General features: G+C 36.0%; 1 protein-coding gene across 3 annotated transcripts in view; it reads left to right on the top strand.

Moving 5' to 3' along the window:
* The window catches only part of PEX3 (peroxisomal biogenesis factor 3), a 55,042-nt gene that overhangs the window by 728 nt on the left and 30,452 nt on the right, over nucleotides 1-23,862 (top strand). For all 3 annotated transcript variants that reach the window (XR_004299974.1, XR_004299975.1, XM_032407758.1), the window contains exons 2-8: nucleotides 8,515-8,646; nucleotides 13,447-13,528; nucleotides 18,090-18,133; nucleotides 19,529-19,653; nucleotides 19,947-20,013; nucleotides 20,122-20,176; nucleotides 20,722-20,890. Coding sequence is in view for 1 of the 3 variants with exons in the window: in XM_032407758.1 (XP_032263649.1) it covers nucleotides 8,515-8,646; nucleotides 13,447-13,528; nucleotides 18,090-18,133; nucleotides 19,529-19,653; nucleotides 19,947-20,013; nucleotides 20,122-20,176; nucleotides 20,722-20,890 (674 nt within the window). In the remaining 2 variants the exon portion in view is untranslated. The remainder of the gene's footprint in view (nucleotides 1-8,514; nucleotides 8,647-13,446; nucleotides 13,529-18,089; nucleotides 18,134-19,528; nucleotides 19,654-19,946; nucleotides 20,014-20,121; nucleotides 20,177-20,721; nucleotides 20,891-23,862) is intronic.

Genomic DNA, 23,862 nt, shown 5'->3' with positions numbered 1-23,862 from the left:
ATCCTTCTCAGAAGTTTCGTAATATTCTAGGAGAACCTAAAGCCTGCACTTCCAGTGTTGTTTACAGTGAATTTGATTTAAAAAAAAAAAACAAAACAGCACGCAGGTAGACTAAAGGTCTGGAAGATACATACTAGACAAAGAAACACAAATCAGTATTTTAGTTCTGTTTCTGCTTCTTGAGAATACAAATTATGCAGTAAGAAGATGTTTGGAAGATGTTGTGCAATCTTCCTCAGGATCTTCAAGGTTAGGATCAATGCCCATCTGTCTGGCTGACATAACTGAGTCAGCTGAGGCTGAGAAGACATTTAGAAACAGGTAGGATAATCGTGAGAGCCTTTGCCTCATATGGTGATCATGTCATAATATGCAGGGATTTGAAGGAGAGAATAAGAAGCTTTGTGAGATAGAAGGAAATGTAGGAATGTTAAGAGAATTTTTAGCATTTGATTTTTTGAGAAATATCACTAACTACATGCTTTGGTTACAGAAGTACTTAAAAAACAAGAACAGAAGTTTTCTAAAGAATTTGGTTGCTTTTCTCTTACTATTAGATTATATTCTATTGCCTCCAAACAGTTTGAAATTAACAATGCTTTTGGCATCAGTAACTCAGATCTGTTGATTCTGGAAAGTTTGAAATCAGCTTATTGATGAGATAAGGAAAGTCTTCATCATCTCTGAGGTCTTTCACAAATCAGTACATTTTTATGTGAATTTTTACAGCATTCTTTGAGCAATCCTTTGCAAATAAATTTTCCAGTATCTTCAACCACTGACATCTAATGTACAGATCTCCCTCAACTTGCAATGGGATTATGACCCAATAAACAGATAGTAAGTTGAAAATATCGTAAGTCAAAAGTACATTTAATATTAGCTAACCTACTAAACATCATAGCTTAGCCTAGCCTGCCTAAAATATGCCAGGAACACTTCCTTAAGCCTGCAGTTGGGCAAAATCATCCAACACAAAGCCTATTTTGTAATAGTGTTAATATCTCCTGTAATTTTTTGAATACTGCACTGAAAGTGAAAAACAATGGTTGAATGATTACAGAATGATTGTAAGAGTTGTTTATTCTCAATGACTGCATGGCTGACTGGGAGCTGGGGCTCACTGCCACTGCCCAGCATCACGAAAGTATTATACCACGTATTTGCTAGCCCAGCAAAAGATCAAAATTTAAAGTATGGATTCTACTGAATGTGTAATACTTTTGCATCATCATAAAGTCAAAATTTGTATAATTCAGGGACTATCTGTGTATTTCAGTTATGCTAAGAATACTAAGTCCATTTTATTTGTAATAGTTAAAATACACATATTATGGAAGAAGTATAAATAAAATTTTTTTTTGCCACTACTGAAGGAAGGAAAATAATTTCTCTTTAGCAATCTCAGAATAGCATACCCCTTCAGATCTATGGAACAACTTAATGGTAGATTAGACATAATGGTAGGGGAAGCAAAAGAGTATACTTAAGACATAGTTATAGATTTTTTCAAAAATCTTTTGAGAGCTTTATAATTACAGATTAAGAGAAATGAGAAAGGAAAAAAAAAAGTTCAGAGGGACAGAAAGAGAAAATAATCCTAGTGTTTTATATCTTCCTACTAACATGTTACATTTCAGTTAATCTAAGACATATTTATCCAGTGCCTGTAGTGTTTAAGGTAATATGATTGGAAATACAAGAGTTACAGATTTTTAATAGTAATAGCTACCATTTATTGGGTGCCCAGAAATAAATGTACTAAGCTCTTCTATTCAATGCACAGGACAACAAGAGTAGTTATTACTATTTCCATTCAAAAATGTTGGAACTAGAGTCCTAAGAACTAAAGAAACTTGCCCAGGATCTCAGAGTTAATAAAAAGGAAACTAGAATTCAAACCAGGTGTATTAGATTCTGAAGCACTTTGCCTTTGCACACTATACTGCTCTGCCTTCATGGACTTTATGGTCTGACAGGAATGAAAAACAAGTGTCTTAGTCCACTAGGGCTGCTACAACAAAATACCACAGACTGGGTGACTGTAAACAACCGAAATTTATTTCTCTCAATTCTAGAGGCTGGATCAGGGTGCCAACAAGGTTGGGTGAGGGCCTGCTTCTGGGTTGCGGACTTTTTGTATCATCACATGGCAAAAAGGGTAGGGGTCTCTGTGAAGTCCCATTTATAAGAACACTAATCCCATTCATGAAGGCTCCACTCTCATGACCTAAGCACCTCCCAAAGACCTCACCTCCTAATATCATCACATCAGGCATTAGGATTTCAACATGTGAATTTTGGGGGGACACATTCTGATTATGACAAGTATACAAATAATTAAAATACAAAACAATAAGACAGCTGGGGTGGGGGGGAATGGCATACAGATCAAACCAGCAGATAGCATGTGCAGTTGGAAAGAAATAGAAAAGGTCTTCATGGAAGAAGTGGCATATTTTGTCAGGCTTGAAAACTAAGTAAGATATCAGCATGTTTGCTCAAAGAAGTTTGGCCATTCAGTGGTGGAAAAAACCTAAAACTTTGAGTTACAGGCCTTACATTCGAATTTCCTGCATTTTGGATAAGTACCTGCTTTCGACCAATTTGTACAATTTGACCAGTTTATAAAATGTAAACTTTTTGGCCTGAGGTCTCCTTTACACTTGTAAAAATTAAAGACTCTAAACAGCCTTTAAAAAATTGTATCTATTAGTAGTTGCCATATTAGAAATTAAAATCAAGAAATTTTTTAAATATTAAGTAATAGTAAACCCATTACATATTAACACAAATATTATTTTTTAAAAAATAGTGAAAAGAGTGGCATCATTTTACATTTTTGCAAATCTCTTTACTGTCTGGATTAATTGAAGAAAGCTGGATTCCCATCTCTCTTTCTGTATCCAGTCAGTTGTGTTACTACATGTCATGTAGCCTCTGGAATACTCTGCTGTATGAGAGAATGAGAGAGAATGAGAATGCAAAAGACAAAAACTACAAAAATAGTTTTGACTCACAGATTCCATGAAAAGGTATTGAACACCTCCAAGAGTACCCAAGCCACACTTCGAGAACCACTACACAAGAGAAAATGTTGCAGAACAGAGAATAAGCAGATTATATTTATTGACTTGCTGATTTCTAAAAAATCTCAGAGCATTGACTTATAATTTAAATCTTAATCCCTGTAATTTTTGGTCTCTTTACTTTTCCATTTATTCATTCTTTCTTTCATTCAATAAACATTTGAATGAAAGTGAGTGCCTCCTCCCACTATATCAGGCTCTGGGAATACAAAGGAATAAGACCGTTCTTGACTTGGAGGAACTCGTGGTGCTGTCTGGAAAGCAGAAACGGAAATGAACAAAAGTAGTACAATGATAATATTATAGTACCATCAAAGAGCTGGTGCTGTGGGTACTTAGAGGAGAGAGAAATAAATGTGAAGTTGTCTGACAAGCTTCACTCAAGAATTCACTTGAGTCAAGTTGTACAGCTAGCAAAAGAGAACGGGACACAGCAGGAAGAAGGGATGTTCAACAGATTCAGATATATTGCTTGTGATGAACCAGTGTATCTGCTATGGCTAAGAACAGGGAATAAATGGGGAGTGACAAAAGATGAATTTGGAGAACTAGCCTGAGTGCAGGTTGTGAAGGGCCTTCTATATTGTGCTATTCTACTGAATCTGGACATTATCTTGGGCACCAGTGCTTCTCAACTTTCCTATGATAAAAATCACTTAAGAGGCTTAATAAAAACATAGAGTTTTCTTTTTTTTTTTTTAAGATTTTATTTATTTGTCAGAGAGAGAGCACGCACAAGCAGGGGGAGTGGCAGGCAGAGGGAGAAACAGGCTCCCCGCTGAGCAAGGAGCCCGATGAAGGACTTGATCCCAGGACCCTGGGATCATGACCTGAGCCAAAGGCAGACGCTCAACCAACTGAGCCACCCAGTTATCCCAAACATAGACTTCTCTTTCCCAGATTCTGATTCTTTCGGTCCAGACCAGTTCATTTATTCATCAATTATCCAGCAAGTATTTATTGAGCTCCCTCTGTGTACCAGTATTATATATTGGGGATGCAGTATTGTACAAGACAAGACATTAGGGGATGATTTCAGGGAACTCTCTTAAAGGCTACATTTTTAACAGGTACTTCAAGTAATTCTGATGTAAGTGGAACAGGGAATCCACGTTAAGATGGCAGGGTGTTAAAGAATTCTAAACCCAGGAATATGTAGTCAGATTTAAATTTTAGAAAATCACTTGGCATGTAAAAGATGGATTGGAAAGGTGTGAGACCAGAACAAAAGCGGTGAGGAGGAAGCTGGAAACCAGTTCTTAAGAGCATTATTCAGAATCTGAATGAAGGCAATGGTAAAGAAGTTGGAGTAAAGTGGCAAAATTTAGAAAATATTTCCAGAATAAAATCAGACTAGCAGGATTTCGTGTTTTGTTAGATTTTAAGCGATGATAATAGATTATTTTCAAACTTACTGAAATTATTAACCTAGTAGTAATCTGGTAAAATTGTTGTATTGCAGGGATTTTCTTCCAGGAAAAGAAGACAACTAAAAGATAGTTTGAAAAAACTGAATTTATAATGTGGAAAGACTAGAAGAGATTTTGCTTTACCAACAATGTTCTGAAAGGAAACCTCAAAACATTTTCATCGGTTTGGCGGGGGGATTGTTTTTGTTTTTGTTTTTTAGATAGCTGGAGGGTGGGGGCAGAGAGCTGGAGGGGGAGGGAGAAAGAATCTCAAGCAGAGTCCAAGCTGAGTGTGGAGACCAACGCAGGGCTTGATCTTACAACCCTGAGATCATGACCTGAGCCGAAACCAAGAGTTGGACACTTAACGGACTGAGCCACCCAGGCACCCCCATTTTTTCAGGTATTTAGTGATTGTTCCCATTATTCATAAATAAAGTTATAGCTACAGAAGAAACTTGTAAAGCACCTTATAATCCCAGCCTTTCATTTTATGGATGAAAAAATTTAGATGCAGAGAGAGGAAGAGGCTTGCTCAAAGTTTCCTACCTAGATGGTGCCACAACCATCAACATCTGTTGTCTTCAGATGATTCAGGCAGCCAGTTGAATATATAGATGATCCTGAATCCCATATTTTAGCTAATGAATTCTCTGCCTTCATACTTTCCTAGGGAAGAAAAAAATCAGAATTTATTAATTTTAGGAATGAGAGTTTGGCTAAATTTGACTTTTATATAGTAACTTCTTTTTATATAGTAACTTACTTCAGTGCTAACTCAAAAAAAATAATGCGTTGTGGGATTTTAGCCTAATTTCATGTATTAGTTTGCTAGTGTTTCTATAACGAAGTACCACCAACTGAGTGGCTTAAGCAACAGAAATGTATTGTTTCATTGTTCTGGAGTTCAGAAATCCAAGATCAATGTGTTGGCAGGATTTGTTCCTTCTGAGGGCTGTAAGAGTAGGATCTTCTACAGGCCCCTCTCCTCGGTCTGTAGATGGTTATTGCCTCTGTGTCTTTACATCATCTTCCTTCTACACATGTCTGTGTCCAAATTTCCTCTTACCAGAATACCAGTCATGTTGGATTAGAGCTCACCCTAATGACCTCCTTTTTAACTGGATTACCTCTATAAAGACCCTATCTCCAAATGAGGTAACATTCTGAAATAGGGAGACTTCAACATATGAATGGGGGAGGGGTGTGTGTGACACCGTTCAACCCATAATAATTCATTTTCTTTTAGCTTTAGTTAGAATATATAACACCTATCAAACAAATACAGTAGTTCCTGAAAAATTTTTATCAGACACTGTTGAGAATCTAATGAAAGCAGTATACCTTTTCTCCCAGAAAACACATATACCAGTTATTTATTGTTATTCCAGAAAATTCTTAGATACACAATGGTCATCACTGCAGTGTTTCACCTTACATTATTATTATTTGAGACATGATAATCATTTTACACATAACTTTAAGCAATCTATTGTGCAAATAAAATACAAGCAATTCATTGAGAAGTAGTTGTTAACCTAAGAATTGCCTACCGAAGAGTTATTTGTGAAATATAAGTCAGTTTCTTCACTCTTTGGTGTTATGGCGCTGTCATCAGTTTATTGAGGATGCATTACAAAAAAGGCCGCTATGAAGCCACTTACATAATTTTCATTTGCTCTTTAAGCATGATTATAATACATGTATTTGCATACAAACATAGCAACAGTCATAGTTTATTTCTGTCTAGTTATTTGCAGGACATACCTTTTACTGAACTATTATTTTTAAGAATATATAATGTGTTACCAGTTCATCTATAATGCTTATATTAGGGGCGCCTGGGTGGCTCAGATGGTTAAGCGTCTGCCTTTGGCTCAGGTCATGATCCCAGGGTCCTGGGATCGAGCCCCGCATCGGGCTCCTGGCTCAGCAGGAAGCCTGCTTCTCCCTCTCCCTCTGCCTCTCCCCCTGCTCATGCTCTCTCTCTCTCTCTATCTCTGTGTCTCAAATGAATAAATAAAATCTTCATAATGCTTATATTAGTGAAGATATTTCAGGATGTGTGTTTGTTTTGCAGTTCCTACAGGGCCATCTCCTCCCCACTTGTGACAAACAGACTAAATCCAATTATTTAGGTCCTGCACAGTTCTTAGGTTCTTTCTGATAGATATTGAGGGCCACAAGCAGTTGGAGATAAGTGAGGATCAGTTACTCCCTTAAAATTTGTTGCCAGGTTATAATAAACACATGCTGGCACACATAAAAACATCCTATTAGTCAGTATAAATAAAACAGTATCATAACTTGTTTTATAAGCTTATTGAAGTCCCAGTGTCCTCTTTCAGTGCGGCAACAGAACCTTGCATGAAAGATTGCCTGAAGATGGGGCACCTGGGTGGCTCATTCGGTTATGTGTCAGACTCTTGATTTTGGCTCAGATCATGATCTCAGGGTCCTGAGGTCAAGCCCTTGGGATTTGCTTTCTCCCTCTGCCTCTCCCCCCCTACCCCCCCCCCCCCCGCTTGTCTCTCTCTCTCTCTCTATCTCTCTCTCTCTCAAAAAAAGAAAAAGAAAAAGAAAAACATTTGCCTGAAGCAATTGCAACAGTATTCCATTTGTAGGATTCTATTGGCCATTTGGTTAACTCCTTTGACTAAGAATCCTCCTAATTAGCAGCTGAGGATTCAAGGCTAAGTCATTCCTAAGGATAAAGGACTTGCTAGATGCATATATTCTTGCTCAAATGAGTATTACTAAAATGTTTTGGCTAATCCAGTATCTTAAACACCACTAATTTAATCTATGAAAATCCATTTCTGATATTCATTATGTTAGATAAAAGTTAGTTGAAGTACTTAAACCTTGGAGTGTGGCTTTTGGTCAAATGCTAACCAACCACTCTGAAGTATTCACATTCCCAGTTAGGACAATTAACTGTCCCTAGGGCATAGACCAGAATGTGCACATTTATATCATCTGTCTATGCTGAAATGTGTTCAACAAAATTATAGGCCTCATGACCCCACCTATATTTTTATGCTGTGGTGTTATAATTTAGGAATTTCTATACGTCTTCCCTCTTCCTTTTCCACTGAAAGTACTAGTTCTTGATGTCTGCCTGACTACCTACCTTTCTTGTATTCTTTCTTTTAAAAATTTTATCTTTAAATAAATAAATAAAAAACTTCATCTTACATTTTAAAAAAGTATGACATGTTGGGGCGCCTGGGTGGCTCAGTCGTTAAGCATCTGCCTTCGGTTCAGGTCATGATCCCGGCATCCTGGGATGGAGCCCCGCCTCTGGTTCCCTGTGTTCCCTCTCTCACTGTGTCTCTCTCTGTCAAAATAAATAAATAAAATCTTCAAAAAAAATTTTAAAAAAATAAAAAAGTATGACATGTTGACTGAAGAAAATATGGAAGATGCAAAGAAGCAAATAGAAGATAAAGATCAGCTGCTATCCCACTATGCAACAATGATTATTGTTTATTTATGTTAAAACCCATCTGTTTTTTTCTGTGTATGTCTGTTTATGTTAAAAAGGGAAACATCCAGATCTTATTTTATAACCTAACAATATATATGGATATTTCCTTGAGTCATTAGCTAATTTAGCAATGTAGTTTTTAACAGCCACATAGGATTTCATAAGATTATTGTATGGATAGACCATAATTTATTTAAACAATCCCTTATTGCTGGACACTTAGAATATCTCCAGTTCGCTATTAAAGGCATCGCCAGACTTGTACACTTAATTCCTTTCTGGTTTCTTCAGACTTAGCTTTATGTACCCATCATTGGCTGTTAAAATGCCAGTCTCCTTTTCCTTCTATTTAGGTCACAATTCCTACGTAAGTCTTCAATTTAGATTTTTAAAAGTTGTGATTTTTAACTTTCCATTGATATAAACCTTGTATTTGGATGAAGCAGGTTAAAAATACTGTTTGGAATTTTTAATACTCAAATTAACTAGATTAACATACTTGCTTGTTTTAAAAATATAATTTTAGGAGTATATATCCTGGGAAAATATGGACAGAAGAAAATCAGAGAAATACAAGAAAGAGAAGCTGCAGAGTACATTGCTCAAGCACGACGACAGTATCATTTTGAAAGTAACCAGAGGACTTGCAATATGACAGGTAAGGCAAAGAGAAATACTTATACATGTATAAAGTTACTTGATGATTGGGGTGCCTGGGTGGCTTAGTCCTTAAGCATCTGCCTTTGGCTCAGGTCATGATCCCAGGGTCCTGGGATTGAGCCCCACATCGGGCTCCCTGCTTAGCAGGAAGCCTGCTTCTCCCTTCCCCACTCCCCCTGCTTGTGTTCCCTCTCTCCCTGTGTCTCTCTCTGTCAAATAAATAAATAAAATCTTAAAAAAAAAAAAAAAAAAGTTACTTGATGATTTATATTAATTTGCATACCTTCAGGACCAAAGTTAGAGGAAAAGGCAAAAGAAGAATGATAAATCTAGCAAGGATTTATATGATTTAACTGAAGTACATCATTAAATGTTGATTTTTAAAATCAGTATAAATCAATATACAATATGCAGTAAATGCTTGTTCACTCACTTTATTTATTCACTCAGCAAATACTTGGGGTACCCAGTGTTGGGGAAACAGAAGGTGAAAGATTAAAAAAAAAAAAAAAAAATCCCTGACCTTTAGAATTTATATGCTAATGAAAGTAACAAATGATAAACAACATATAAATAACTTCAGGCAGTGATGGCTGCCATAAGGAGAATAAAGCTGTGAGAGAGGTGGGGATATTCTTTAAGAAATGGCAATCAGGAGTCAGGCCTCTTTGAGGAGGTGACATTTGAAGAGAACCAAATGATTCAATGGAGGGAGCCATGCAAAATGCCTTCGGTGGGCACAGACTTGATACTTTCAAGAAATAGCAAAAGGGCTATGTAGCTAGAGCAGAATGAGCAATGGAAGAGTAGTAGGAAGTAAGGCTACAAGGATAGGCCTGATTTTATTAGGCCTTATAGCTGTAGTAAAAATTCCTAAGTGTGTTAAATTTACTGTAGGCAACTACAGACCCATGAGTGTAGCACCGTAGTATACACTAATCAACATGAATTAATCAACATGAATAATTTAACTTCTAGAGCTAGAAACCTACTGGGAGAATGCCATAACAAAATCGACTGCCCACATTTGAAGGGAACAGGTATTAATAACTGGCATAACCCCTTAAAGAATTAGTTTTCAAATCCATGTCAAACCTGTTTTTCTTTGCTATTGTTTAAAGCTTAGTCTTTTCTATTACGCTTCTTTTAAGAACAGTTAATTTAGAAAAAATTGTAAAGGTAGGTTCTCTTTATTTACTTTTGAAAGCAGAGTTTTTTTCTGAGTTTAAAGGACTTTATTTTTAGTATAATAATAATACTTAATTCTATAAAGCAAATAGTAATCATAAATACTGCATGTAATGACAACTCAGATAAAATGCATTAAGGAGGGCATGTGATATGATGAGCACTGGGTATTATTTGCAACTAATGAATCACTGAACTCTACTTCTGAAACTAATAATGTACTATATGTTAATTGAATTTAAATAAAATAAATTTTTTTAAAAAACAGTGAGTTCAGTTCCCAGGTTTTCCTTGTAATATCCCTGTATCTTTGGGCAAATCTAAATCTCAATTCTCTTTTCTATAAAATGATCATCATAAAACCCATTTCATAAATTTTTGTAGAATGTGAGGAGATAAAACATATAAAGTGCTTGGTGCATAATAAATACTCAGTAAATGATAATTTTTTTAAAATTACATAATTCTTGGGGCACCTGAGTAGCTCAGTCAATTAAGCATCTGACTTTTGATCTTAGCTCAGGTCTTGATCTCAGGGTCATGAGTTAAAGCCCTGCGTTGGGCTCCATGCTGGATGTGGAGCCTACTTTAAAAAAAAAAAAAAGTTACATAATTCTTTAAATTGATATTCAGCATCAATGAAGTGATGCTACCAAGGACATTTCAATGAATTTTTAGAAAATAAGGATAGTCCATTTCCGGTTATTACTCATATTTTCAGAAAATAGAAAAAGGTTGTCTAGAGTCTGCAAATACATCTCAATTTGACATGGACCCTTGTGTCAGTTTTTGTTCCCTGGGAAACAGATGCTAAGATGGGATTAGATGTGCATGAGATATATTGGGAACACCTGCAAAGAACAAAGGGGAGGGAGCAGAAGGAGGCAAGGAAAGCCTTTAGATCATAGTGCAGGTCTTTACACGTGAACGGAAAGGGAGAAGGAAGAAGATTAGATAGGAAGAGTCTCAGCCTACGGCACAGTTCCAAGAAAGTTTTGGCAGGCCAGTGGGGAGTCCTTAAGTCAAAGTTCCCTGGTAGACAAGACCCCCAGGAATGGACCTGTGTTAGTATCGCCACAGACCACTCTCATTGGCTGGGAGCGGTGCAGACATGGTATTGGATCACCAGCCAATCATGCTCCTAGCAGATTTGGTGGCACATTTCCATGACCACCACAACCCTCAGATGAATAAATGGCTGCAGATAGGTAATTAAAAATAAAATATGGTAAGAGCCAAATATAAGTTCACTGGAAAACTTTCCAAATTAGCTTTCTGGTATGCATTGATAATGGGGTTATAAGTCATATGATAAATTTCTATCCTTTTGAATAAGATGCATGGATATACTAGAAAAATTTAGTAGTTTTAGGTAAATAGAGCCAGTTTTTCTTATCCAAGAAGTTGGCCCCAACTTGAAAGATATCATCTAATAAAATGCTTCTGTGTTCTGCCCAGTGACTTTATCTTCTTCATGATTTTACTAAAGATTCAGGAGAGATGCTTATTAAATTTATATATGACAGAGTGCTAGGCTGGATAAATGAATTGTTCTGCATTAAAAGTCAGTTGTACAGATACAGAATTATCTAAGCTTGCTTGCAAGCAGGATATATGAGTAAGGGTTGGGAGTTCTAGTTGAGCATAAGCTGGTTATAAACACTTTGATATGACTTCTAGAAGTACTAATTTAATCTTAGACTACAATAATAAAATCTTTGATTCAGATCAAAGGTAGTTGCATCATGCTCTGGAGTAATCAGAGTACAGGAGGGGTGCCTGAGTGGCTCAGTCGGTTAAACGCCCAACACTTGGTTTCAGCTCAGGTCATAACCTCAGGGTCATGAGATCCAGCCCCAGGTAGGGCTCCATGCTCAGTGCAGAGTCTGCTTGAGATTCTCTCTCTCCCTCTGCCCCTCCCACTCATGCTTTCTCTCTCTCTCTCAAATAAATAAATCTTAAAAAAAAAAAAAAAGATACAAACTGGAATGTGTCAGAAGAGGCCAAATAAGGATATAATAAGGGCTGACACTTACTGAGCGTTCTCATGTGCAAATGTTCTAAATGCTTGATATGTCTCAGTTAATCCTTACAACAATTCTATAAGGTAGATCCAATGTTATCCTCAGTTTACAGAGAAAACGGAGGCACTGAGAGGTTAAATAACTTGCTCAGAGTCACACAGATTTCATAGCTGATGAAGGGTTGTCATGTGATTTGTGGTTGGACTGGGGGGTATTTATCATGGAGATTGGATGGCTAAAGGAAAACATGAATGCTGTATTCAGCTAGATACAGAAATATAAATATAAATACAGAAACATAAAATATAAAAAAAAAAATGCCTGGAAGAGAAGAATTGACTTGTCTTTGGTTGAATAGGCTGAAGGGGAAAGTAAAATTCTTCTCTCAGAAGAATTGTTGAAGAGACTCCTCTCAAATCATGTTGTTTTACCACATAATCTTTAAATTAGTTTCTTACTACCTCCATTTTCTGTATGTAGGACTCTAGCCTAATTTTTCTTGGTGGGCTAACATACCGCATTTGGGCTAGGTATATGTACCAAATACACTAAGATAAGCTACCTTTTACATTGGCTCTGAGCTGTGACTTTAGTTAATAATCTAAATGACTTAGGTGATTTAATCATACAGCTTGAGGAAATACACTGAAGCTACATAGTGCAGCACTGAAATAGATGTCTAGAGTAGGCTAAAACTAAATGTTCTATAGAAAAAATAATATGGATTTTATAATTAATATGTCTTACCTAGTCAAGAAATAAAAATCCTACACTGAAGTTTTTCCCTTTTAGAATATAGTATTTTTGATCTTTTGATATTTTTTTCATTTTGTTATCATTACTTATTTAGTGTTAGAAACTCATTTTAAGTTGTTATATTTGCATTTCTCCATCATTTCTTATACTATGCAGGAGCCATAAATAAAGTAACTTCTATAAATTACATGCAATCTTTTTTTCCATAGGGCACTATGTCTTATTTTATCTATGGTATTCTTGGGAGTTACAGGCAATAACTATTGGCAAAACCAAAAGTGCAACTCAGCAGTTCTTAATTCCCAGCCTGATGCACTTTTGTCTAGGTTTCAATAAGTGCTTATTGCTTTGTAATATTCAATAAACTTTTTTAAAAATAGAAATAAAATATGAAACAAAAAGTATAAAATAAAAATGTTGTTTTTGATCATTTTATTATATCAGAAATAAATTCATTGTAAAAAAATTTGGAGAGTACAGAAAAGAAGAGAAAAAAAGATGATTATTAGTATTCCATTGTCCAGAGACCAGCACTATTAACATTTCAGAATAATTCTTCCCATTCTTTCTTGTATGTGTACTTGTTTACATTGCTGTGATCGTAGTATATATATATATAATTCTATTCGATTAACATAAGCAGATAAATGATTTACTAGCATAAACTCAGTTTTTGTTATTCTTAATAATAATTTGAAAACTCTAGCCCTGACATTCCCTCCCAACCCTTGCTAGTTACTAGTCCAATCGTATAGCCTAAATGATGTGCGTTTCTCAGTGAAAGCAGTCATATCACTTGCGACCTTTTTTATTTTCTGTTTGCATTACAGTGCTGTCCATGCTTCCGACCCTGAGAGAGGCCTTAATGCAACAACTCAATTCTGAGAGCCTAACCGCTCTGCTAAAAAACAGGTAAATGCAAGTTAACATCATTTTTTGTTTATACAGGGCACTTACATTTATAGAATGGACTGAAATATTTTTCGAACATCTTTGTTTCCTTATTTTTCTTTCTAATTGATGCTTGTAATATAGAGACTCATTTAGAAAAAATAGTGACTCTGTCACTGAATTCATTCTATTTTGTCTATGTATTTTTGCTCTACCTTGATGCACAAAGTATTTGGTCAACAATATTTATGTGTATTCTGGTTTTCATATAAATATATCTTATATCACTTTAACCTTATTCAGAAATTTAATTATTGAGTGCTTATGGAATGTGTTCCTGAACCAGATGTTTTGAAGCTAAGTTATATTAAACATTGTGCTTCTTAAAGTGTTTAAGGTATAATAGGTAAAACATGGGAACATTTTGAGTAAGGCATATGAATTTACATTTTATATTATTAACAAAATGAAGTGCAGTTTTTTTTTTGACAGAGAGAGACACAGCGAGAGAGGGAATACAAGCAGGGAGAGTGGGAGAGGGAGAAGCAGGCTTCCTGCTGAGCAGGGAGCCCGATGCGGGGCTTGATCCCAGGAACCTGGGATCATGACCTGAGCCAAAGGCAGACGCTTAACAACTGAGCCATCCAGGTGCCCCATGAAGTGCAAATATAACATGAGCATACAATAATGATAATTTACCTTACCATGACAGTTCACTGAGCACAAAGCATTTTTACACATAGGACTTCCTATATGGAGTACAGCATGCGTTGGGGTTTTGTAATTTAGTATGATGCTGTGTTCATTGAGGAGACTTCCAGAAGGAAATGGTTTCTTATTTTAATGAACAAGATGAAGGGAAATGGTTTCACTAAATAAATTTTAGTCATTGTGACCGTGTTGAAATATTCACTTTCCTTGTAATTACCTTCCAATAGCCAGGGAAAAGGAAGTATTATTTCTGGAGGGTCTCTCTGTGCTGAGCCCAGTACTAGATACCTCATTTTCACAATATCCTTGTGAGGCAGATATTACCATCTGTATTTTGCAGAGAGGAATTTACTACTCAGGTAAAATAACAAGCTAGAAAATTTCTTTAAAAGCATTTTCTATATTCAGAGAATATCTCCCAAAATAACAATGGATTTGTTTGCTTGGGATTTTTTAATCTGATTAAAGTATAATGCCAGTAATACAAATTTTATCATTTGTAGAGGGTGATGCATTTTCATCACTTAATAGTTATAAAGTTTAGTTTATAAATTAGTTCGTATAATTACGTACATAAGAAACATATAAGCAGATTTCTCTTGGTCAAATAAATGCTTAATTACCACCTATAGGTACATAAGTAGAGGGTAAAGAAATATGTACATGGGGCACCTGGGTGGCTCAGTCGGTTGACTGTCCTCTGAATCTTGATTTTGGCTCAGGTCATGATCTCCAGGTGGTGAGATGGAGCCCTGCATGGGGCTCCATGCTCAGCAGGGAGTTAGCTTCTCTCCCTCTCTCTCTGCCCCTACCCCACTCACTCTGTCTCAAACAAATAAATCTTAAAAAAAAAAAAAAAAAGAAATATGTACAAGAGAAGTAGATAAAGAACAGAAATAGGTTTTAATTCCCTTAAGTTTTAGTCTTACTAGGGAGGTAAGACAAATGAAATAAGTGAATAGCACTTTTATAAAAGCAACATAATAACACACACAATAAATATAGTAGCATTCTTCCTTCTTGGTGACTGTTTCCTGCAAGGCCCTGTGTTGCCTATGTTTTGGAGGATTTGAGATAATTAAGGTAAGATCTCTTTCCCTTTAAGACTTTGTCACCCAAAGAAGGGAGTATATGACATAAATTATCATAATTCAAGACATACTGTGTTTAGTCCGTGGTAAAAAGTGAAAGCAAAATGTGGGAGGCTTAAGAAGAAAGGGAGTTATTATTTTGATGGATAACCCTGGACAGCTTTCAAGAAGAGGTGTCATTCCTCTTTTCTTAGTCAGTACACAAAATTTCTTAAATTCCTGAGTTGATTATTCCTTATTCACTGTTTCTTTTTTTAAGTATCTGAATGTTATTTTTTTCTTGCCTTTCTTTTGATATAAAATTACTGTTTGTAAGTTTGGGGTAAAAATGTCCATTTGAAAAATATTTGCATAAAGAGGGGCTTGAGCCCTTACAAAGCGTGTTTAAATAAGGCCTTCAGGATTTAAGTACCTTGCAGGATTTACACCATACGTCTTGAACATGGAAGGGGATAACTGAAACTCTAAAGTCAGTTTAGTGGCAAAGAAAGATAAGAAGCTAGTAATATCCCACAATTGTAATGGTAATTCGGCTTTTTATTGAAATGTAAATTTATGTCTAAACATAATAATAAAGAATATGGGTTTGTAGTTTGTATATCTTTGTGGCTTTTTATTTCATTTTCCTTCTAATTTATTTTTATTGTATTTTACAAAAGTATCAGTCTGTGACATATTGGAAATAAGAAATAAAATTGGTCCTTCCATGTAGATGGTTTGAAAAGCACTGAACTCCATCTACGTGGATATATCCACACAGTTGAGCACTATGCTATGGTAAAAAAAAAGATGGCTATATTTCTATAGAATGATCTCCAGGATATATTGTTATATATATACTTTAAAGCTAAAGAAAAATGTGTATAGTATGCTATCATTTATCTAAGAGGGCAGATATGAATATATATACATATTTGCTTATATAAGGCAAAACAGTGGTAAGTTAAAGTAAAAATTTCTAGTAGTCACCCATGAAGAAGGGAGAGAATAAAGGGGAATATGAACAGACTTCTTTGAATATACTGTGCTGTGTAAATTTGACCTTGGAACCATGTAAATATTTTACATATTTATAAAACTATATATAGTGTTTACAAAGCAACGTCTAAAAAGAGATGGTAAAATAAATCAAATTAACCTAAATGTGTAGTTGCTGTTATCACCATAAAGTAGAAACTATGCCAGGTGCAAAATCCCTAAAATTCTTCAATATTGCTATTGCTATTCTGAGACTGTTGTTCATAGAGGGAAGGATGAAGCAAATTAGTAATTACATTGGTTTCACTGATTGCTACTGTGGGCAAAAAGAAATATAGATAGATGTAAGATCAAGGAGATGAAGTTAAAAACCCTGTAGTTTTAACACACACAGTTACTAGCTTAGTCTACCAAAAGGGCTTAGAAACAGTGACCTATCTAGTAGCAATTAATATCCTTAATCAGAGATTGTAGTTACAGACTACCATTTTCTGCTACAAGGAAGCAGGACTCTTTTTAATTTTTTTTTTAAAGATTTTATTTATTTATTTGTCAGAGAGACAGCAGGAGCACAAGCAGGGGGAGAGGCAGGCCAAAGGGGAAGCAGGCTCCCCACTGAGTAAGCAGCCCGATGCAGGACTCAATCCCAGGACCCTGGCATCATGACCTGAGCCAAAGGCAGATGCTTAACTGATGAGCCACCCATGCATCCTGGAAGCAGGACTCATGGAGAAAGGGTGATTTTAAGTCTGTAGCAAGAATTGAACAAGATGAACCCACGGGGTGCTGGGTGGCTCAGTTGGTTAAGTGTCCAGCTCTTGTTTTGGACTCAGGTCATGATCCCAGGGTCCTGAGATCTAGCTCCGCAAAGGGCTCCATGCCCAGTGGGGTGTCTGCTTGAGATTCTTTCTCTCCCTCTCCTCCTGTCCCTTCCCCCTCCCACCTTGTGCACTCTCTCTCTCTAAAATAAATAAATAAATCTTAACCAAAAAAAAAAAGATGAACCCAGAACAACTTTTCTTGTCAGTAAGCAAAGACGCTATCAAAGACTAACAGGGTAATGTCAAAAGGATTCAGGAGCCAATCTGAATAGTACCCCCAATGGTCAAAGGTGGGCAATTTGAACACCAATAAGAATAATAACTACAGTGAGCTGAAACGTCAAACATCAAATATATATTTATATATATTTAAATTCTTATGTTTGTAACAATACTTTAAAACAAAAAATACTTTATTATTTACCTTTGGAGGATTATTGACGTGCTTCATTATTTGTGAAATGGTAAATGAGGGAAAGAAAGAAAGATTTTTCTTGATTTTCCTGTATGATTTTACAATTATATATATGCATATGCTCAGAAGGAGGATAAAAACCAGAAGGATATATACCAATACACTAGTGAAAATGGTTGTGTTTTTTTTTTTTTTAATATTTTATTTATTTATTTGAGAGTGAGAGGCAGAGAGAGACAGCGCACGAGCAGGGGGAAGAGGCGGAGAGGGAGAAGCAGGTTCCCCTCTGAGCAGGAGCCCAATGCTGGGCTCAATCCTAGGGCCCTGAGATCATGACCTGGGCCGGAGGCAGATGCTTTGAGCCACTCGGGCGCCCCGTGAAAATGGTTGTTATCATTGGTTACTGAAATTACAGGGTTTTTTACTATATTTACTATATTTTGTGGGCTTTGTTTCCTATGGTTCCTATAGTTATCCTGTAATAAAATATAATTAATTATAAAGATATAAAGTTCTAAGTTTTCTATTAGATTACCTGATTACTATTCTCATATTTTCTTCTTTAGGCCTTCAAACAAGTTGGAAATATGGGAGGATCTGAAGATAATAAGTAAGTCTACCTACTTTGTGTGACAGCACGTCTTTAAAATATTTATAAAGGGTGGGGCGCCTGGGTGGCTCAGTCATTAGGTGTCTGCCTTCAGCTCAGGTCATGATCCCAGGGTCCTGGGATCGAGCCCCGCATCGGGCTCCCTGCTCAGCCAGGAGCCTGCTTCTCCCTCTCCCACTCCCCCTGCTTGTGTTCCCTCTCTCGCTGTGTCTCTCTCTGTTAAATAAATAAGTAAAATCTTTAAGAATATATATATTTATAAAGGGAAATTTTTATACTCCATTGTATGGATGACTCTTTTTTACCACAAAGTTGTTGTCCACATTAAATAATTCTCATAAAGGAAGTTGATCAATATCTGGTCCTAGAAAGTATTCAGGAAATATTAGTGGTGATGGTAGTATTACTGTTGTTATTGTTATAATATGTAAACCTGTCCTAGACCACATATGCCTACATTAGGTACTGATACCTGCAATATTATGCTTTTTTTTTTTTTTTTTTTTTTGAAAGAGAAAGAAAGAGTGCGTGAGGAGGTAGGGAGGGGCAGAGTATACATGCTGGTCTCAGAGCTTTATACTGCCAAGGATTCCTACATTTTCCCATCCATTCATGTGATCCTTACCAACTAAATCATGCTTAAGCTTTGCCTATTTAAAAATAAATTAATAGTACCTTTATAGTACCATGTATTTCAGCCACCCCTTTTATAATACCAAAGACTTCTACATTCCCTTTTCTTCTCTCCAACTCATTCCTTGAACCCTATAGCCTGGCTTCTACTTCTGTGTCTCCACCCAAACATATCTCACAAGCACCAGCAGTAACTTCTGTGTTACTAAATCCACTGGACATTTTCCTCCTTCTAGACCTCTTGGCAACATTAAACACCTTTGCTTTCTCCTCTGTTTTGAACATTCTGTCCCAGGCTGCTGTGAAGCCTAGTCTCTGGGTATCCCCCATCTGTACTTTCTCCAGCCCTTAAATGGGCTCAGCCTCCTTTACCTGCCATTACAAGCTGGAGTTCTTCCACTCTTAACTCTCAGCTAGCTCCCTGGAGAGCTCAGAGTTCTGAGGCTGTAAATCTCAGTGTTTCCCAGTCCTTTTGTGTTCTCCTTTCTAAGCTAATAATATATAACCCTTTACTCAATATATTAGTTATTGCTTTTATTGGTTATTGTTTCAAGTAAGAGATCATACCTAATTTACATTAAACAAGTTGTAAGGAGAGAGACTATGAATATTTTGAATTGATATATTTTTGTACTTGAAACAGTTACAAATGTATTTTTTAAAGTCATCTTGTAAAAAAAAAAGTAGCCATAGGGATAGTTTGTGATTTTACATATTTGTTTGTTTTAATAATAGTACCAAATTGTTTTCTTTTCTCTGAAGGTTTCACAAGAAGCATCGTAGCAGTATACAGTACTTGTATGCTGGTGGTTCTTTTGCGAGTCCAGTTAAACATAATTGGTGGATATATTTACCTGGATAATGCAGCAGTTGGCAAAAATGGCACTGTAAGTTTCATAGACTTACATAGATATTGCCATTTTTTTCAAGATTTAAATGAATTTAACTGAATATTACTTATCCTGATAATGTCTGTAAAATAAATATCTTTATATTTCATGTGACTGTAAACTTCTAGCATTATTTTTCATATTTTGAAACTAGACTTTTTGTTATGTTAAAGAATACTGTTTTTTCCTATCATTTCAGGTCCTGAAAAATCTCAGCTCAAGTTATACTGAAAATATTATTTATATACTAACAATATTAGATAATTTAACCTTATTTCTATTTTGTACAGACAGTTCTTGCTCCCCCAGATGTCCAACAGCAATATTTATCAAGTATTCAGCACCTCCTTGGAGATGGTAAGATTCTTATTTGTGACCTGGAAACTAATTTTAATTTGTTCATTTTTTATTATTGAGGAATTCAAAAAGTGAACAAGGCTTTTATGTTTGTTTTTCCTTTAATAGGCCTGACAGAATTGATCACGGTCATTAAACAAGCTGTACAGAAGATTTTAGGAAGGTAAGCCATTTTGCGTTGGCTTCTCTGACTTCCTGATTCTGGTGAATAAAAGAAAAATTAGAATTGTTCTAGTGAAGTTGGTGATCTGACAAATGGTGGTTTGTGAAATTCTTTGTAACCTTATACAGACACAGTCCTGAGATACTGCATTGTGAATCCATTTTCTGCATTAGTGCCAACCTTTTGATACTAAGGGAAAAGATTTAATGTTTCATTGTTTATTGATTGACTTCCAAACAAACCAGAAATATTTGGGTCATAACATAAAACACCTACTTTAAAATCTGCCTCTGAGCCTTTTATCTTCCATTTATACTCGTAGTATCTCTAATTACAGTGGGAATTTTCTTGTGAAATCTGCAGCAAGACTTGATGTGGCTCTGTAATAATGACACTTAACTGATGGCTGATTTCTGAATCCACTCTAGTGAGTTCAGTCAGCAGTTTCAGGTTTGACTAGCTCTCAGAGAGTGATCTGTTAAGAGTGTGCTTAGGATGTGTTGTATAGTTTCAATTTATCCCGATTCCCTTTTCTCTGTTTCTAGCATTTCTCTTAAACATTCTTTGTCCCTTTTGGACTTGGAGCAAAAACTAAAAGAAATCAGAAATCTAGTTGAGCAGCATAAATCTTCTTCTTGGATTAATAAAGATGGATCCAAATCTTTATTATGCCATTATATGATGCCAGATGAAGAAACTCCATTAGCAGTTCAGGTGATTAATTCATAACCATTTAACCAAACCAGTTACTCTATATTTTTAAAATTCTTTTACTATCTCTTGAAATTTAGATTTCTGAGGCTCTTGAAAGGTAAGTGATTAAAAGGCCTGTATTCCAATAACTTAAATAAAACTTCATTCATTTAGAAAACAAACAGCAATTATGACTGATTTCTAATTAGAAACATAATTTTAGATATTGAGCTAATTTTTATTGAGTATTAGTTATGTGAAAGACATTGTGATGTATGATTCATACAAAAAATGAATAAGACCTATTCATTATATTTGGGGGAAGTCAGGAGACACATTCAGTTTATGTGACTAAACCATATTTATATGAGATCAAGTAGCAGAAGCTAGAGCTGATAGCTGGGGCAAGATCATGAAGAGCTTTATATGCCAAGATAAAGAGCTGAACTTCAGTTTATAGAAAAAGATAAATTTAGCCAGGCCAGTACCACAATTACACATTCTGCTTTTTAAAATAAATCAATGAGGGCAGTATCAAAGTGGACTAAAGGAAATTTTAGTCATCCAGTGGAGAAACAAAGAAGGCCTAATCTAACAGTTATCAACTATGGTGTTGCTCCATATTGGTGTGTCCTGGGCAGTTGTGATTTAAATTATTCACTGATAAAATTAAAAATAGAGCTACCCTATGACCCAGCAATTGCACTCCTGGGTATTTACCCCAAAGACACAGATGTAGTGAAAAGAAGGGCCGTATGCACCCCAATGTTCATAGCAGCAATGTCTGCAATAGCCAAACCGTGGAAAGAGCTGAGATGCCCTTCAACAGATGAATGGATAAAGATGTCATCCATACATACAATGGAATATTACTCAGCCATCAGAAAGGATGAATACCCAACTTTTACATCAACATGGATGGGACTAAAGGAGATTATGCTAAGTGAAATAAGTCAAGCAGAGAAAGTCAATTATCATATGGTTTCACTTATTTGTGGAACATAAGGAATAGCATGGAGGACATTAGGAGAAGGAAGGGAAAAATGAAGGGAGGGAAATCGGAGGGAGAGATGAACCATGAGAGACTATGGATTCTGAGAAACAAACAGGGTTTTAGAGGGGAGGGGGGTGGGGGGATGGGTATTAAGGAGGGCACATATTGCATGGAGCACTGGGTGTTATACGAAAACAATGGATCGTGGACCACTACATCAAAAACTAATGATGTATTGTATGGTGACTAACATAACATAATAAAATTTAAAATAAATAAATAAGAATAAGAAAAATGGAGCATCTGGCTGGCTCATTCAGTGGAACATGCAGCTCTTGATCTCAGGTCATGAGTTTGAGCCCCGTGTTAGGTGTAGAAATAACTTAAATAAATAAACTTAAAAAAAAAAAAAGAATAAGAAAAATGTCAAAGATTGTAGGTTATATACCTCATTTTAAAATATTGGTTTTTTCCATATATAAGCAGGTTATACCCATTCTTTACAGTTAAGAAAAGAATATCTCACTTGACAACTGGGGTAGCCTTAAACCAAAGAGGCTCCTAAGCCATACCTTATCCTAGAGGCCCCATTAGAACAAAGACTACCATGGTTTTCATTGCCTGCTGTATTTCCATCCCCAAAGATAGACCTGTTTGGGTGTCCAGAGACCCTGCCTTCATGAGTAGGCCAAAAAAAGGTTGCAGCCATTTAAGGGAACCCCATGACCTGCAGGATGGAGGCTAAACTGAATAAGCAGAATAGATGGAACGGAATTAATGAAAGAAACAGGAGAAAACTTACTTACAAATTCTAATCTCAAGGAGATGCAATAAGAGTATTAAAAAAACTTTCTGGAATGATAAAACAGTTTCCAATTTTTAAAATTCAACAGTGGAACTGAAAAAGAAAATTATTCAAAGAACAAGTGAAGAAAGGAGTGACAGACCCAATCTTACCTGAACTGAATTAAACCCTGAAACTTTAGGGGCGCCTGGGTGGCTCAGTCGTTAAGCGCCTGACTTCGGCTCAGGTCATGATTCCAGGTCCTGGGATCGAGCCCCGCATCGGGCTCCCTGCTCCGCGGGAAGCCTGCTTCTCCCTCTCCCACTCCCCTGCTTGTGTTCCCTCTCTCGCTGTGTCTCTCTCTCTGTCAAATAAATAAATAAAACCTTTTAAACCCTGAAACTTTAGATTGAAAGGACACACAGAGCGCCAGACTAGACTAGACTTGATGAAAAAAGACATACAAATTTTGATAAAATGTCTTACCAATTAAAGAAAAAAAAAAAAATCCCAGGCCTCTGGAACCTCAAAGGACTATCTTTTTCTCTGTAAATATATTCTAGAAAATGTGTTCAAGAGGGGCCAAATAAACAAGGCTCTTAAAAAGTATAATTTTACTTCGACTCATTTTTTTAGTATAGTTGACACACAATGTTATATTAGTTTCATATATACAAAATAGTGATTCCACACACTTACACATTATGCTGTGTTCACCATAAGTATAACTACCATCTGTCCCCATACATCCCTATTATAATATCATTGACTATATTCCTTATGCTGTGCTTTTTTATTCTCATGACTTACTTATTCCATAACTGGAAGCCTTTATCTCCCACTCCCCTTCACCTGTTTTACCCGACCCCTCACCACCCTCCCTCTGCAACCATCAGTTAGTTCTCTGTATTTATAGGTCTCATTCTGCTTTTGTTTTATTCATTTCTTTGTGTTCCACATATGAGTGAAGTCATATGGTATTTTTTTTTATTTCACTTAGCATAAAACCCTCTATGTCCGTCTGTGTTGTCTTAAATGGTACAATCTCATCCTTTTTATGGCGGTGTAATATTCCATTGTGTTAGTCTATATAGAAATATTGTATGAGCCAATAATTCTACTGTTGGGTATTTACTCAAAGAAAACAAAAACACTAATCTTATATATGCACTCCTATGTTTATTGCAACATTATTTACAATAACTAAGATTCTGA

The sequence above is a fragment of the Phoca vitulina genome, unplaced genomic scaffold, assembly GCF_004348235.1.
Source record: "Phoca vitulina isolate PV1807 unplaced genomic scaffold, GSC_HSeal_1.0 scaffold9, whole genome shotgun sequence".
In the NCBI taxonomy this organism is placed as follows: domain Eukaryota; kingdom Metazoa; phylum Chordata; class Mammalia; order Carnivora; family Phocidae; genus Phoca; species Phoca vitulina.
Note: the sequence above shows the minus strand (reverse complement) of the source record. Positions and strands in the feature narration are given on the sequence as shown.